Source organism: Cottoperca gobio, chromosome 21 (genome assembly GCF_900634415.1).
Source record: "Cottoperca gobio chromosome 21, fCotGob3.1, whole genome shotgun sequence".
Classification (NCBI taxonomy): Eukaryota; Metazoa; Chordata; class Actinopteri; order Perciformes; family Bovichtidae; genus Cottoperca; species Cottoperca gobio.
In genome coordinates, this window is record NC_041375.1 from 19767274 (window position 1) to 19782519 (window position 15246).

The 15246-nt window shown below is 40.7% G+C and overlaps 2 protein-coding genes across 2 annotated transcripts; both read left to right on the plus strand.

Moving 5' to 3' along the window:
- Nucleotides 1–3286: 3286 nt before the first annotated feature.
- gpr183a (G protein-coupled receptor 183a) lies at nt 3287–7257 on the plus strand. The gene is made up of 2 exons (XM_029458387.1): nt 3287–3444; nt 5207–7257. Exon 2 carries the CDS (start codon nt 5230–5232, stop codon nt 6364–6366), a length of 1137 nt encoding a protein of 378 aa, XP_029314247.1. The 5' UTR covers nt 3287–3444; nt 5207–5229; the 3' UTR covers nt 6367–7257.
- Nucleotides 7258–10587: 3330 nt separating this feature from the next.
- Nucleotides 10588–13721, plus strand: gpr18 (G protein-coupled receptor 18). Its single transcript, XM_029458354.1, has 3 exons — nt 10588–10709; nt 11437–11488; nt 11835–13721. Exon 3 carries the CDS (start codon nt 11869–11871, stop codon nt 12859–12861), a length of 993 nt encoding a protein of 330 aa, XP_029314214.1. The 5' UTR covers nt 10588–10709; nt 11437–11488; nt 11835–11868; the 3' UTR covers nt 12862–13721.
- Nucleotides 13722–15246: the final 1525 nt, after the last annotated feature.

Below are 15246 nucleotides of genomic sequence, written 5' to 3' on the forward strand. Positions count from 1 at the left end.
AAATGTACGCTCAACAAATGTTGTTGACCCTATAATTCAAACTGATGTATGATTTAATACATTGTTGCAGCAGCAATGGCCTCTTGCGTAGAACTAGTATAAAGCTGCAACATGATCATTACAACACGTCTTCTGCTGAAACTTGCGCTACTTCCAAGTGATCAACAGTGAAAAGCTCACTGCAGTTACATGACATCTAAAGGGCAGTTGGAAAGTTTTTGGACAGTGTTTGTCAATGTTTTGTGACTGTATTCCAACACGTTGGATATTAAATGAAACTGTGACTATGGGGTTAAAGTGACGACTTAACTCTTAAAAGGTGTTTAAGGGTGTTCACACAAAACAAATGTGGGTCAGTGGAGAATTCATAACCATAAAAAAAGGGTATTAATATCTACACAGTTCATTAAATGAGGTTTGAACATTATTTTATTTTAATTCCAATGTGCCAAAGCGCAGAGTATACCATGAACATACCGTATACCATACTAAATATATTGCACAAATATTTAATAATTTAGTCAGAAATGTTGTCAAAATATGCTGCCTACTAGACTAAAAGTGAAAATGAACAGAAAGTATTTAAAAAAAGATATTTACATATATTTGATGATGTTAAAATGCAGAGGCGCTCCAGTAAACCTGTTGTGTTTATATGTAATAATTATAATAAATTGTATTTATAAAGCGCCTTTCAAAGCTCAAGGCGCTAAAATGCAGAACAACAACAACAACAGACTTTACGGACATGATATGTTTACCAACTGAATCTTTTTTTGTGTGTAAACCACCCTAACATTTACATATTTTGTTTCAATATATAAAACTCTATTGTTGACTCACTAAATGTTACATTCAAATACTATCGATAAAATCAAGAGCTGTTAAATGTCATCAGTTCTTGGTCTGATGTGAACTTCGTTGCCCAACCAATTTTTTCAGATTTCTGCAGAAAAGAAAAGCCACAGAAGTTTCCTGTATAGCTGTTGCAATCTTATCCTAACCACGTGTTGATCAACTGCAGAGAGGCCTGCTATCTCACTATCGACACTTTATTCAGCAACATGCAACTGCGTGCCATGTTTACTCCCGAAGGTACACTGTCAACACAGTAGCCATTAAGCTGCATGGACGACGGTAGACACTAGTTCTATTTCCAAACTTTAAAAGGGTACTATTACTCATAAAAAAAGATATATTGTCATGTTGTCAAGAAGAACATCTTGTTATATCTTGATAACACAGAGCAAGTACTGTATGATAGGGTCATACTAGAGCGTTACTATTGCATCCATGTCCTGTTTAAACTCCAGCGAGGAAACATTTACATTTAGAGCATCAATAGCAGATCATTGTAGATCCCAATAACAACAAGCGCAGAAAGTGAAGATGCTGTAAAGGGACTTTTCTTTTTTGGATTCAGCCCCATTGTCTACTATGAATAGCCTTGGCAGAATATCGTGTCTGGTGTCTGTCAGCGATGGGTGTGATCTGGCCGTCTGATGCCCAGTGAGTCAGACCCACAAGGCAAGGCCATGAGGAAGTTAAACTGCTTCCTCTGCCTCGCCGCCGGACTTGTTTTGAACAAAGGAAGGTTGCGACCATTAAAAAACAGAATTCTTGTAGATACATTTCATTTGTATCCAGCAGCACTGAACCATCAGCACTGAACCATCAGCACTGAACCAGCAGCACTGAACCAGCAGCACTGAACCATCAGCACTGAACCAGCAGCACTGAACCAGCAGCACTGAACCAGCAGCACTGAACCATCAGCACTGAACCAGCAGCACTGAACCATCAGCACTGAACCATCAGCACTGAACCAGCAGCACTGAACCATCAGCACTGAACCATCAGCACTGAACCATCAGCACTGAACCAGCAGCACTGAACCATCAGCGCGATTCTTCGCGTTCCCAAAACAGAGACATTTTTCTTGAGCTGGAAAGGACAAGACGTCAATACTGAGCAACTGTTCTGTGTTTCGCAGAGTTGTAAGACTGTTCCTGTGCAGCTAAACGTTTATACAGTACAAACCATCGTGCACGTGACTTCATAGAACATATCACGTAGATGAAAATGTGCTTCAGTAGAGAGCGGTACTATAGAAGGGGCGGGAGTCATTCAAAAGTGTGAAAACCAGTTGGTAAAAAAAAGTATCTGTTCAGCATCTCCTGGTTCAAGTGAGCAGAGTTGTACTTTTGAACTTCAAAACACATTTACCCAAAAACCTGCTCATTTCATTACCCTTCGCTTTTTGTCCTTCCGCGTAATATATCAAAGCTTGACCACATCTTACATTTGAAACGGTCTCTCATCTCTCACTCAAAAGCGTGTTTGTGTTTTGACAGTGCCCTCTCACTCCTACACTGTAAACCAGAGTATGCACTTGTTTGCTGAGGCTTTTTTACTTTTCTGTGGCACCAATGTGCTTTAACCACAGGAAGTCGCAGGAAGTTTTTGTCACACCTACAATCAAGTAGTAATACATTATACTCTTTATGTCACACATGACCTCCTTGCTTGAAATTCTTGCAATTTCTTGCAATTATTTTATATCTTTCAAAGAAATCATTACTCGGAGAGAAATGAGAGATAAGTGTGGATCTTCTTTTCTCAAAGTCATTTCAGAAAAGAGCTCAAAACATTAAAACAAAGAAAGGTGCTTTTGAAGCAAAAGGGAAGTTCCTCTTTTTGCTGTCATGTATTTGCATAGTCTAAGGGGGAAATTGATCAAAAACTGAAAGAAAGTGTACATTTTAAATATTATTAAAGAAAATTGTGATGTAATTGCTCTTTCTACCAATGCAACAAGTTATGTATCTAACAAGAGCAACACTAGACAATTTAATCAGTGCTGTAAAGCCACATCCTCTGACCCATAGGTTTCTCTCACATGGCACCTTATGAAACCTACATTTTCCTCCCCAAACAAATATGCCACAGATGGTTCATCCCCCACAGCTTAACTACATTACATTACAGTTCATTTAGCTGACGCTCTTACAAAAAGTGCAAACAATCATGAGGATGTGTCACAAAGGCCACAATGAAAATGATGCAAGTCAGAGTGTCACATGACTTTTTGAGTGCAATCCTTTGATGTTTCAAAAGTGTGTGCTGAGAGAGCGTGTGGCAAAAAGTAACAGAGGTAGAGAGGCACACACGCACACTGGCAGAGGAAGAGAGAGAGAGAGAGAGAGAGAGAGAGAGAGAGAGAGAGAGAGAGAGAGAGAGAGAGAGAGAGAGAGAGAGAGCTACAACAGGATATTTTGTCACTATGGTTACTGGTAGCAGATACGGATCTTGATTTCTGTGTGTCATTCAGGAGCGAGTAGTTGTAGTGCTGTCAGGACATCCCTTATAATTCAGACACAAGACGTGTCCTCTGGATCAATGTGACTTCAACAAATCCTTTGAAAAGCATATTCCATCTGTGAGGTAAGTCTACTTTCCAAACTGTACTTTTAGGTTAAATCATTGGTGGTGATGTGCATATGGTGTGTGTGGATATGGTGTGTGTGGATATGGTGTGTGTGGATATGGTGCGTGTGGATATTACATATAACTGGATCAGTTTGCACTTGAGCTTGTGTGCTTGTGTTGTGAAACATGTGTTGTATTCCCTCGTCAAATACCTGCGACATGCTACAATGTTTGAAATCTAATGAAAAGTCATCACACCCTTACAAACAATATCCTTTATAATGATGAAACGTATGGATTATGAAAAAAAATACATTGGAGTTCTATGAGGGATATGTAGTGCTAAAAATACACATTTACACCAGAGGGAAAGCTATCACAGTTACAACACCCACAGTTAGAAGAAAACCACTTTCACAACTGTTCAAGGGTTATTGTAAAAGTATAATATATATATAAAAACACAAATAAATTTTTTCAAATTTGTAAATATAACTTTATTTTTGTTTGTTTTCCCCCAAAATATCGTTTCACTCGTGTTATTTAGCCAGGAAACGTGTTTCTGCCGTGCGCTGCATGTGCTCGAGCAGATTGCCAAAGTAAGAGCGAGTCATAATTTTGTCTCAATACAATATGACTTTCCAAACTTGCCAACCATTCAAAGGCTTCCACCCTGGGGAGGCTGACTTCCTAATAGACAAGGCCGTCTCTCAACACCATGTTTTTTTCTGTTGTTGTTGTTTTTGCAGTGTAAGTGCTGCAGCTGTATTCAGAATCAGAGTAAAGTTGTGCCATTGTTCACAGACTTCCCTCATGTCACTTTTAGCTTAAAAACAGCTTTATCCGGTGAGTCAAATACAAACATGAGTGGCTGAATGGGCTCCTTTGTAAGTGTAAGTAAGACAGTTACTGGATACTGAATTATTGTCATCTTGATGTGCAAACAGGTTGGAAATGTACTCAATTATGCTTTGAAGTTCAAATACTTAGCTTTGTCTTCACATGTCAAACTACCTACATATTGCCCAATGGGTTAGGGTTAGGGTTAACCCCTAACCCTAACCCCTAACCCTAAACCTGATCTGATTTGTATTTTGTTTTTAATCTTGAACTATAATCCTTTTAAGTAATGTGAAGACTTGGTTCTGCAAAGCCTTAGTGAGTGAAACTTAGGCAAAAGGGAAGTTTGGTGTCTTTGGCTTTGGCGAAAAAGATCCACAAGGTGGCAATACAGACCACAAAATAGAAATTCTATTCCACGGGACAGCTTGCGTCTCATCATCTGACTGTCGTTCACTGCTGATACATCAGCTGACAGTTCATCAAAACAGCTTGCAACCCAAAACATTTGTAGTCACCTGAGCGTAAAAGAAACTAAAGTCACATCACTCTGGTGCGTTAATTAATTCTTCATGAAACCCTTCAATATGAGGAAGTCATCAAAATCCCATTTTGTTGTTCCATCATCTTATAATGTATTACACTTCAAAGAAACCACCTCTCTTATTACAAGCAGACATTATCAGGTTATTTCCTTTAATAATGAAACTGTCAGTAAGTTTCAGGAGTAAGGACAAACACTGTAACTTATTTGACTTCCTTATTGAAAGCAAAGTCTCGCCATTGTTTCATTTCAACATACTGTAGACATAGATTCAGTGTTTCATTGTTTTTTTTTAAATTGCCACATCTTTTCTTTCCTTTAAATACACACAATGAAATAAAAACCTCTGACTTTAACAAAAGCATTAACACATTTAATTTCCCTATTTTGCAGTTACTGGTTCCTTAAATATCAAGATGAGCTCCACAGCTGTGCCAGTGGCCGACACCGCCTCACCCACCAACAATGACTCTAATAAGATGACCTGTGACACCCTGTACGCCCATCGGGACTATGCCAGGGTCCTCATGCCTCTTTTCTATTGCATTGTGTTCTTGGTGGCGCTGCTCGGTAACAGCCTCGCCCTCCATGTCATCCGTCCCAATCTGAAGAAAATCAACTCCACCACCTTGTACTCTCTCAACCTGGTCATCTCTGACATCCTCTTCACCCTCTCTCTGCCTTTGAGGATTATCTACTATGCTATGGGCTTCCACTGGCCTCTGGGCGAAGCGCTGTGCAAGATTTCCGGCCTCATCTTCTACATCAACACCTACGCCGGGGTCAATTTCATGACCTGTCTCAGTGTAGACCGTTTCATAGCCGTGGTCCTGCCTCTGCGTTTTGCGCGACTCAGGAAGGTCAGTAATGTGCGTTACATTTGTGTTGGTGTGTGGCTGCTGGTCCTGGCACAGACCCTCCCCCTCATGGGCATGCCTATGACCAACAAGGAACCGGATGGCTTCATCACCTGCATGGAATACCCCAACTTCGAGAAGGTCGACAACGTTGCCACTATACTGATTGGTGCCGTCTTCCTCGGTTATATCATACCTTTGGTGACCATCCTTGTGTGTTACTCCATCCTGTGCGCCAAACTCCGCTTCACAGCCAAGTCCAACCAACTGATGGAAAAGTCTGGCCGGAGCCGCAAGGCCATCGGTGTGATCTGCTGCGTATCCCTCGTGTTCATCATCTGTTTCAGCCCCTATCACATCGACATCCTGCAGTACATGATCCGCAAGCTGGTGTCGAGCCCTGATTGCGCCGATCTCACGGCCTTCCAGGTGTCACTGCACATCACCGTGTGTCTGATGAACCTAAACTCCTGTTTGGATCCTTTTATCTACTTCTTTGCCTGCAAGGGCTACAAGAGGAAACTCTGTAAGCTGCTGAGGCTACAGGTCAGCATGTCCTTCTCCAGTGCAGTGAGGACATCGCCTGAAGGCTCCTCCAAGGATATTATCGATGGCAACAAGATCCAACTCAACAGTTCTTTTCTAGGTACAACCAGTGAGAGACACACAGAGAGGAGCTACCACCTGGAAGAGTGAACGAGAGAAGTGAGGCAGCTGTTACACAAGATGAGAGGACCTTTTTCACGTAGGCCTACTCTAATCAAAACCAGTTAAATAATGTCTCAAGCTAATTGGTTTGAACATTGAAATGGACTCATGCCAACACGGACTCAACCAATAACTATTTTTGACAAGATCAGAAAAGGTTTTTAAAAGAACATTAACAGAATGAACGAACATCCAGCACTTCCTATATTTACTTATTTTTATTTGCATCTGTGAATTTCTCCGATTACTGCAGCTAAGGAGAGGATAGTTTTCCACAAGGCATGCTTGTCTCCGGCCCATAGACTGAACGCGGATGAGGAAGAGTCTGAAGGGGAGCATGTTGACACATACGTAGCCACATTCAAATATCTATTGACTGGAAAAGCAGTGAGTGCTTAGCTCATGTACAGTATGTGAAGAGTAAAGCAGCATATCTCACCTGAAAAGTACTTCTTTAAGAGAAGAACGTAATGTTTTCAACCGGAAAATTACCTCGACATCTGATCCCATCCTCGCACTGTTATTTACATGAACTGAGATGTTAAGCTAGAAGTAAAGATGAGTTTCATTCTCAAATGACTCACAATCTCAGGGGGTTTTTAGCCTCAAGTTTCAGTTCGGCATTTAGTTGTGATATCTCAGGACACTGTATAACTGCTTTCCAATTGAATTGATCTTAATTGGTTGGAAAAGCACAACATGTTTGTATGTTTTAACATTCATTTAAAGTGGGTGTGGTTCATGATGTCATTTAATTCCCTGTGGAGTTTTCTTGTAAACATACAGAAGTTATGTTCACCATAATGCATTGTGTGTATCCTTGAGGTCTAACAAATGTGTTGAGTGCACTCCATCCCTCATTAAACATTTGCAAAGCTATTTTTTTTTTTTAAGTATTTTGAATCCAGCATTGTTTAAATCCACGTTTACTTGCAGTCTTCTTCGTACTCATCTCGTGCATAGCATTGCGTCATTCCTTGTTACCGCCATCTGCAACTACAATATGGTTAAGGGTTCAGGGCTAGACCATAGTTATGAAACACAACTTTGGTTTAGGTTAGGCAACTAAAATCTAATTTGGGGTTGGTTTTGGGGTTGGCGAAAGTACAAGTTTTTTTTTTTTTAATACTCCCACAACTTTACTTAATCATTACATTAAGGCCACACTGCTTCATGCACGTTCACTGAACTTTGGCAGCAGATATAAATCATGCAGTGCAGAGTCATCCAATGAATATACATTATGAACAGAAATCCTGGCTGGTACACCGCCCCACCATTACAGTATCCACAGTTCACAGGGTGATCAATAAGTGTGATGCACGGGGAATATCAGGAACACACAGATCTACATAGAGCATGTGTGTGTAACTTCAATCTACTGTATTTATATTTACTTTTGTCTGTCTTCAGATGAGGGTGCATTTCCCGAATAGAATATATAGTTTTATATTGTGCTGCTGATTTATCTTTATGCTTTTCAATTCTCTTTCTGATTTTAAATGAGTACTTTGGAAGAAGTTTGCTCTTAGTTCTGGATTTGGAGGAAGTCATTTATAGACCATCATTCTTTATGATAAGGTTAGTCGGTTTTGTCCCAGAGACGACAAAAGTTACATCTTTGTCTCAAACACTTTGTAGAGCATTGGGCAGAGAACAGCAAGCGAAACAGAAACGATATTCTTCATTCTTCACGTGGGTTCGCACTCGTACTTTCGGAAAGGCCTCGACAGCAGATGGCACGGAAACGAGACGCAGGTGAAGAAACAAAAAGTAGGGTTATAACATTAATTGGAGACCTGAATTCCAGGAACTGTTGATGTGGCATTTGTGTAACACGAGCACACTGGTACAGCAAAAGCACGGAACAAATACTAACATAGGAAGTGGAGCTGACATGAGTCCAATAACAGATTTGATAGAACAGATCTAGTTGCAGCTTCCAAATTATTATCTATATTAGATAATGAATGATGTATTTGGAGTTTGTTCTGTTGGTAGATGTACTCCATGTAAACACACTATGGTGAATTCTTCATTTTACTTTTTTTTCATTCTATTTTACTGAAATATGTCCCTTGCTGATAGCCCAGCCACGTGTTTTGCAATGAACACTGTATTTCACACATATAATTGCCATCTGCTTCATCGCTCGTTTTTCTTCTATCGCCTGATTTCTTTTGGGGATTAAAGGAAAGTGCTTGTTTTTAAAAAGGGATGGGCATCAGACAGTTTACAGTAACACAATTAAAAGTATCTATAAATCTGAAAATGAGTTAATAAGTGAGCAGATTTGGATAAATCTCTGTGTTTATTTTGACTCAAAAATCCTTTTTTTTTCTCCGACCTTCACTGTTGCTGAATGATGTGTGAGCAGAGTTTTTCACATTCATGTGTCGAACAGGGAAAGTTTCTCCTCTCACCTTTAAACTGAATTTAAGATGCATCCATTGTGCGCCATTATTTTTCCTCTAGTGGGGAAGGAGTAGAAGTACTTAATCTTCAGCACTTCACATTTGTTTTGTGGCCATATTACAATTCAAAGAAGAGTTTTTTATATTTATTAAAATGTCTGGAGGGAGTCTTTCACTTTGGCATCAGGACAATACATAAAAAGATCACGAAGATACGATTGATTGAGGAAAAGCTTTAGATTTAGTAGTGAACTCACTGAGACTTGATATGCAGCTCAAAGGTCTGTGAGGTTACATTCTGCCATTGCTACTGTTAAAAGATGATCTAATAAATTATATTATAACAGTCTGGTGTTACTTGCACATGTGAGAAATGGATTAATTCAAGACAAAAATCAATTATCAGACACAAACTGCGACCTTAAGACGGTTTTGCAGTGATTATTTCCGGCCTCTAGAGGACAGTGTGACGCAGGCTAAAGAGGTGACGTGAGGGAAGTTTAATGTGCTTCTCACAGGCACCTAGTACCAAATCTAAATATTGACAGGTGTAACAAGAGTATCAATTCATCTTTGTGTGATATTAAACAAGAATGGCAGAGTAATAAAACGATTTAAGGGACATACAAAAAAGCGGGAATATAGACACCTGTAAGTATTACCGCACTTATATAGTTACATACCTTGCATTAGGTGAGTAATAAAGACCAATGATTTATTATGGAGTGGAGGACTTTACGGAGGAAACCGCTTGACAAGAATCAAAGAGAGGAAAACATCACACAGACTGTTGTCATAACAACATATTGCAATGAACACAAAGTGCCATCTGCTACGAGATTTTTAAGACACATCGAGAGGACAAGCTGATAGATAATTATTTTCCGGGAATATAGAATTAGACTGAATGAGCAGCTTCCACACAAACACTGGGATGACAAATAACGTGTCGAACACGCAGAGAAGCTCAGCGACAAACGTCACCGTCAACATAAAACATGTGACAAATAGATATAACCTTTTATGGAGGGCAAGCGGAGAGTGGTCGCACGCCACGAAAGGAGGAAATGCTCTGAGTTCGTGGGAACGTGTGATTTGCTCTGTATTTCATAAGATCTATAATGGGAATGGAAACTACCAGTTAGGCGATGAGGGAAAGAAGTTTTGATTGCACAATGTTCTCTCAGCCAAATGTCCTAATTCATAGTTGTTACAAGCTCACACACACACACACACACACACACACACACACACACACACACACACACACACACACACATTAATCACACACATTAATCTGTATTCAATCCTGGTCCAGACTGACCTTGAGCTTTTCACCTGAGGTATGCGCTTTGCATCCATTAAGTCGACGTGGTGTAAAACCATCTCACAGCATCAGCGTGAAGTGTCTATTACCACCGTCTTATTTCCTGTTTATATGGCAACTGCCTCAACATCCTGTTTTTAATTACTTCTCTCCAGCAGCAGATGCTTCTCACAGCAACCTGCTGTGGATTACTCCCCTGAGAACTAATGTGCTGTGACAGACCCCACTTTTCCAATCAATAACTCGCCCTAAATCTGCCATCTCTCTGCCTGCCAAACACACTCCCACTTCTAATGGCACATCATTTTCTTTAAGGGGGTGTAATTGCAGACTGTGGAAAGCTGTAGCCCTTTGTGTTCCAACTACGCAGATACTGTACAGGACTCAAAAGTACAGAAACTACAGCACACGGTCGACACAGGAAGTGATGGGGGCTTTACACTGTTGTTCAGTCTCGCCACCATTTCCATCACATTACCCTTTGAGAAAGCATTCACTTCCCTGTTTTGGCTGAGTGCTCAGATAAATCGTTGTGCCGCTTCATAAACCTGTTGGCGCAAGCTTGTCAAGATGTTTGTGTGATTTCTGTGGTAAGTGCTGTCTTTTATTGTTCAGGCCACGCTACCTGATCTGTTTGACCTTTAAGATGGACAGATATGTTTTATAGTCATTTGCTGTGTGTGTGCGTGCGTGTGTGTGTGTGTGTGTGTGTGTGTGTGTGTTTTGGGGCTAATTTTGGGGACAAACTGATATGAATCAATTCATTTTAGTGTTTTATTCTGAAGCTTAACAGGAAACGTTTTTCTGATTTTAAAAGTAAAGTAAAGCGGGGAAAAAAAAAAAGCTTTAATGTCAACGACAGAAGTCACATGATTTCTTATCAACTTCTCAGGGATAACACTTTCACTTCCACATGGTTACCCTCACCAGAGATTACAGTAACTCTGCTCTTTACACAATGTATTACGGATATACATATTTATTTGCTATATTTGGTTGCTTGTTTATGCAGTTTTTAATTAATGACACATCGAGGCAGACATGGTCTGTTTGTCTTCCTCTGTCTTTCACAGTGCAGCTGCACAGCTTTTAAAAATAAGTATTCAAATTAACAAGCAGCAGGTTCTGCAAACTGTAAAACACAGATGTGTACATATATAGAAGCAGCCTCTGGCTTATTCACGCACAGTGTTTCTACTAGAAACCTAATTGTTTCACAGCTCAAACTGAACTTTTCACTGTATATTTAAACTGAAAGGAAAATCACACTTTTATGGATTTTTGATGCTTTTTGTTGTCGGGTGTTGTTTTTCTCAGACGTCAAACTCAAGTGGACTCATGAGGGATAACGTCTACATAATGTTCACAAGTAAGTCGCATTTTTGCCCCTTCGGATCATTTTAAACTTCAAATATATCATATTATGTTTGTCAGTAAACAAATCTTTACCTTTTCTGTGCTAGTTTTGTAGCTGGATGTATTACATTTCATATTTACATATTGTACATTGTTTGTACAGACAGCACATATAGCCAAAATATCACTTTTTCCTCATTAAGTCCTCGCTAGAAGCACATGACCTTTCAACATAAGTGAGTTAATAGGACTTCAACTCCAATCATGAAAACAAATGGGCTATTAAAAGCAAAAAAAGAAATATGATAAAGGAATTGCTCGATAGAATTAAACACCAATATATTGCTGTATCCTGCAAGTTTCAGAATTAAGCTGGATCTAAACTTCTCCAACATGACCGTGGAGTCCAGTGCTGTACACCCTGCGCAGGGACCGGTGGAGTACCGCATGACGGGCCTCATCTTCTACGGCATTGTCTTCATCATAGGAGTCATCGTCAATATGACTGCTTTATGGGTGTTTTCCCTTACCACCAAGAAGAAGAACTCTGTCACCGTGTACATGATAAACGTCGCGATGGTGGACCTCACCTTCATCCTGCTGCTTCCCTTCAGGATGGTTTACCACCACCTGGACTATTGGCCCTTTGGAGATGTTTTCTGCCGAATCAGCGCAGCTCTAATCATCTTCTACCCCTGCATGGCTCTGTGGCTGTTTGCTCTGATCAGCGCCGACCGCTACATGGCCATCGTCCAGCCAAAGCACGGCAAAGAGCTGAGGAACGTCCCAAAGGCCGTGGTGGGGAGTCTCGGGGTGTGGCTCATGACCTTGGGCAGCACCGTCCCCCTGCTCTTCTCCGAGGATGATCCCGATCGCATCTCCAACTACACCACCTGCATCAAGATGCAAGACATCATCTACATGCGCCGTGACAACCCGGTCAACTTTGTGCGACTCTTGTTCTTCTTCCTGCTTCCCGTATGTATAATGATTGGCTGCTATATCGTCATTGTGGATAATCTGGTTCACGGCCGCACCTCTAAACTCAAACCTAAAGTGAAGCAGAAGTCCATCCGGATCATCATCACACTTATAATCCAAGTGTTGGTGTGTTTTGTGCCTTTCCATGTGTGCTTAGTGTTCCGTTTGGTGGGGACAGGCATAGATGGGGGGTTTAGCACATGGGCGGTCTTCACCACTTTCCTGATGAACCTGAGCACAGTGTTAGATATCATTCTGTTCTACATTGTCTCCAAGCAGTTCCAGGACAGAGTGATCAGCGTGATTCTGTACAGGAACTATTTGCGAAGTGTGAGACGGAAGAGCAGGTGTACGCACACAGGCAGCCGATCAGTGACCAACAACCTGACCAGCGTAATGACATGAAGCAACCGACAAACTTTCATGTCAAACAATGTACTGATATGCACTGTGCACGCTTTGGCGCAGGGTAACACTGAATGCTTCAACGTGTGCATGGTTCATTATCAAAAAGGATCAAAACTTGCAATTAATTTCCAACGTGTAATTTACACTCACAGTATGGGAGCGAGTGCTGCTGTTGTGGCAAAAGCATCTGTGTTTAGAGCTGATTGACTCACCCATGAGACTTGAGATGTTTTCTTTGTGCATCTTTGCTCTGGCAGACAAAGCATGAGTATCTGTGGCTCAGGTGCAAATCACGCAGGCTAAAATAAAGCTCATAATCATTAAAACATAGCCCACAGTTTGCTTTGCTATTATGCATAAACATGGAAACTATTCTGAGCCACGTCAACCTATAAAGGGTCTGATTGCCTCCATTGGGGGGGAAACCTACAGGAAACAATGGTGGGTTCTTAAAGGCTGCTGCTTTTGTTTGGTCTCTGCATCATATGTGTAACTTCCCCTGCATAACACCGCAGTGCTGCATCATGGCTTGAATATAACCATCAATGCTGCATGAGCTCATGCACATGCAAATAGGGTTTTCTTGACTCGTGTCATCTCCTTTTCTCATATTTTGTGAACTCTGAGTTGAACCCAACCACTTGATACAAGAGTTTAACACACAACCATCGTCCTGAAAGTTGCTGTTAATTTATTGACCAGTTGATGGCAGCATGGCACAGCTAGACCCTATATCTACCTGCCAGAGCAAGAAAAAAACTGTGCTTTCTTTACTTTTTAAAGTGAATTGTGCAAAAGATCTTGTGATTCTCTGCTTCAGAGTTCTTTATACTTATAAAGATATCCTTGAACTGAAACTTTTTTTTTTGTATTTGCATTTTATTACATTTCATCTGGCTTTATAAAAGCAAAAATTTCAAGTTTCAATCTGTGAAATAACCATTCCACCTCATCACAGAGAAGTTGTTAACGACAGCTTCCTCAACCTGGAGTCAGACTAAAGTGTGTTTATGGTGCAATGCGAATCATATTGATTAGATGTTAAATGATTCAGCCACTTGAAGTGCATTTACAGTAACATCCTCAAGAGATGTCAGCGAGGCTATTTACTAGATTTAAAGCAACCTTAACCTTAAAAGAGAAAAACCTTTTCTGCACAGGGAGACTTTAATGTCACGTCTCTGCTGCAAGCACCACCGTGGAAAATCTCGCAATTTATCCCGAATTTATTCCTCAAAAGACAGACAAGTGATGATTTAGAAGCTACTGAATGTGTGACAGCTCTATCACTGTGAAGAGACTGTTTAATTTAAATGAAGGAAAAATACTTTGATAGGTGTCCTGTACAAACATCACCCGGGCTAAGAATTGATTTGATGTTGCCGTTTGTCAAAATAATCTAGTTAGTGTGTCTGTCACACCTACACAGTGTTAACAGGATCAGACAGTGAGTCAGTGTGGCTGAGTAACTATGTAGTGTCTCATACAATTAGACAGTCCAGGCGTCCTGCGGTGTAACCACATGTACCATAGCAATTTGGGGAATAGTCATTGTATGGCTGATCAAATGCAAACAGAACTAAATACTGTGCAATTCAGCCTGTGTTAATGTTTCACAAGCAACCCCCGTCAAACTGTCATGATGAGATGAGTCAATGTAACGCGGTGGTCAAAGCATAAACAGCACCGGGAGTCCATGTGAGACTGTGGGACGTAGACGCGCTAGATTTACACGCTATCTAATAAGAGGAGGCAGACGACAAGATCTCCATCTCACATGGAATTCTGGGAATTGCAGTTCATCACACGGTGATAGGTTTATTGGCCGGCGGACTACAAGTGAATTTATAACCGAGAGGTCAAAGGTCAAATGAAACATCAGAGGGTCGTCTATCTGTCCCACCTGTTAGACATCAAAGAAAAACCAGCCACGCTGCTCACAGCAACTGGCATTTAAAACAATTAAGTTTCCTGTCAAGTCCCTGTGATGAATTATCCGGAAGCTTTACCCACTGTAATTCTAAATCTTCCCAACAAGTGCCTTTGTTGTAGAGAAATTAATGAAAACAAGATTGTCTTTCATAGGAGCTGATCTAACAGCGCGACAGCCAGCTGCTCTTCTTTGGGAATAAAAACAGTCAGCATTAAACACAGCTCCCACAATATACTTTTTTTTTTTTCTACCACTCGTGTGGAAAACAAATCAGGCGACGAGCGCAGTGGCCATCTGTTTTGTTATTTGATATGTGTGAATACATGTTGTAATGACTTTGTTTGTGAATCACTCTGCGCGGCAGAACACACGAGAGCTCTCGAAGTGCTGGAGTGTTCAAAGCTAATCATATAATTGGACACAATAGTCGATGACAAATGGAGACGCTT

Excerpts from the sequence above, each read along its gene's own strand:
- gpr183a (XM_029458387.1), top strand. The coding sequence starts at position 5,230 with ATGAGCTCCACAGCTGTGCCAGTGGCCGACACCGCCTCACCCACCAAC.
- gpr18 (XM_029458354.1), top strand. The coding sequence starts at position 11,869 with ATGACCGTGGAGTCCAGTGCTGTACACCCTGCGCAGGGACCGGTGGAG.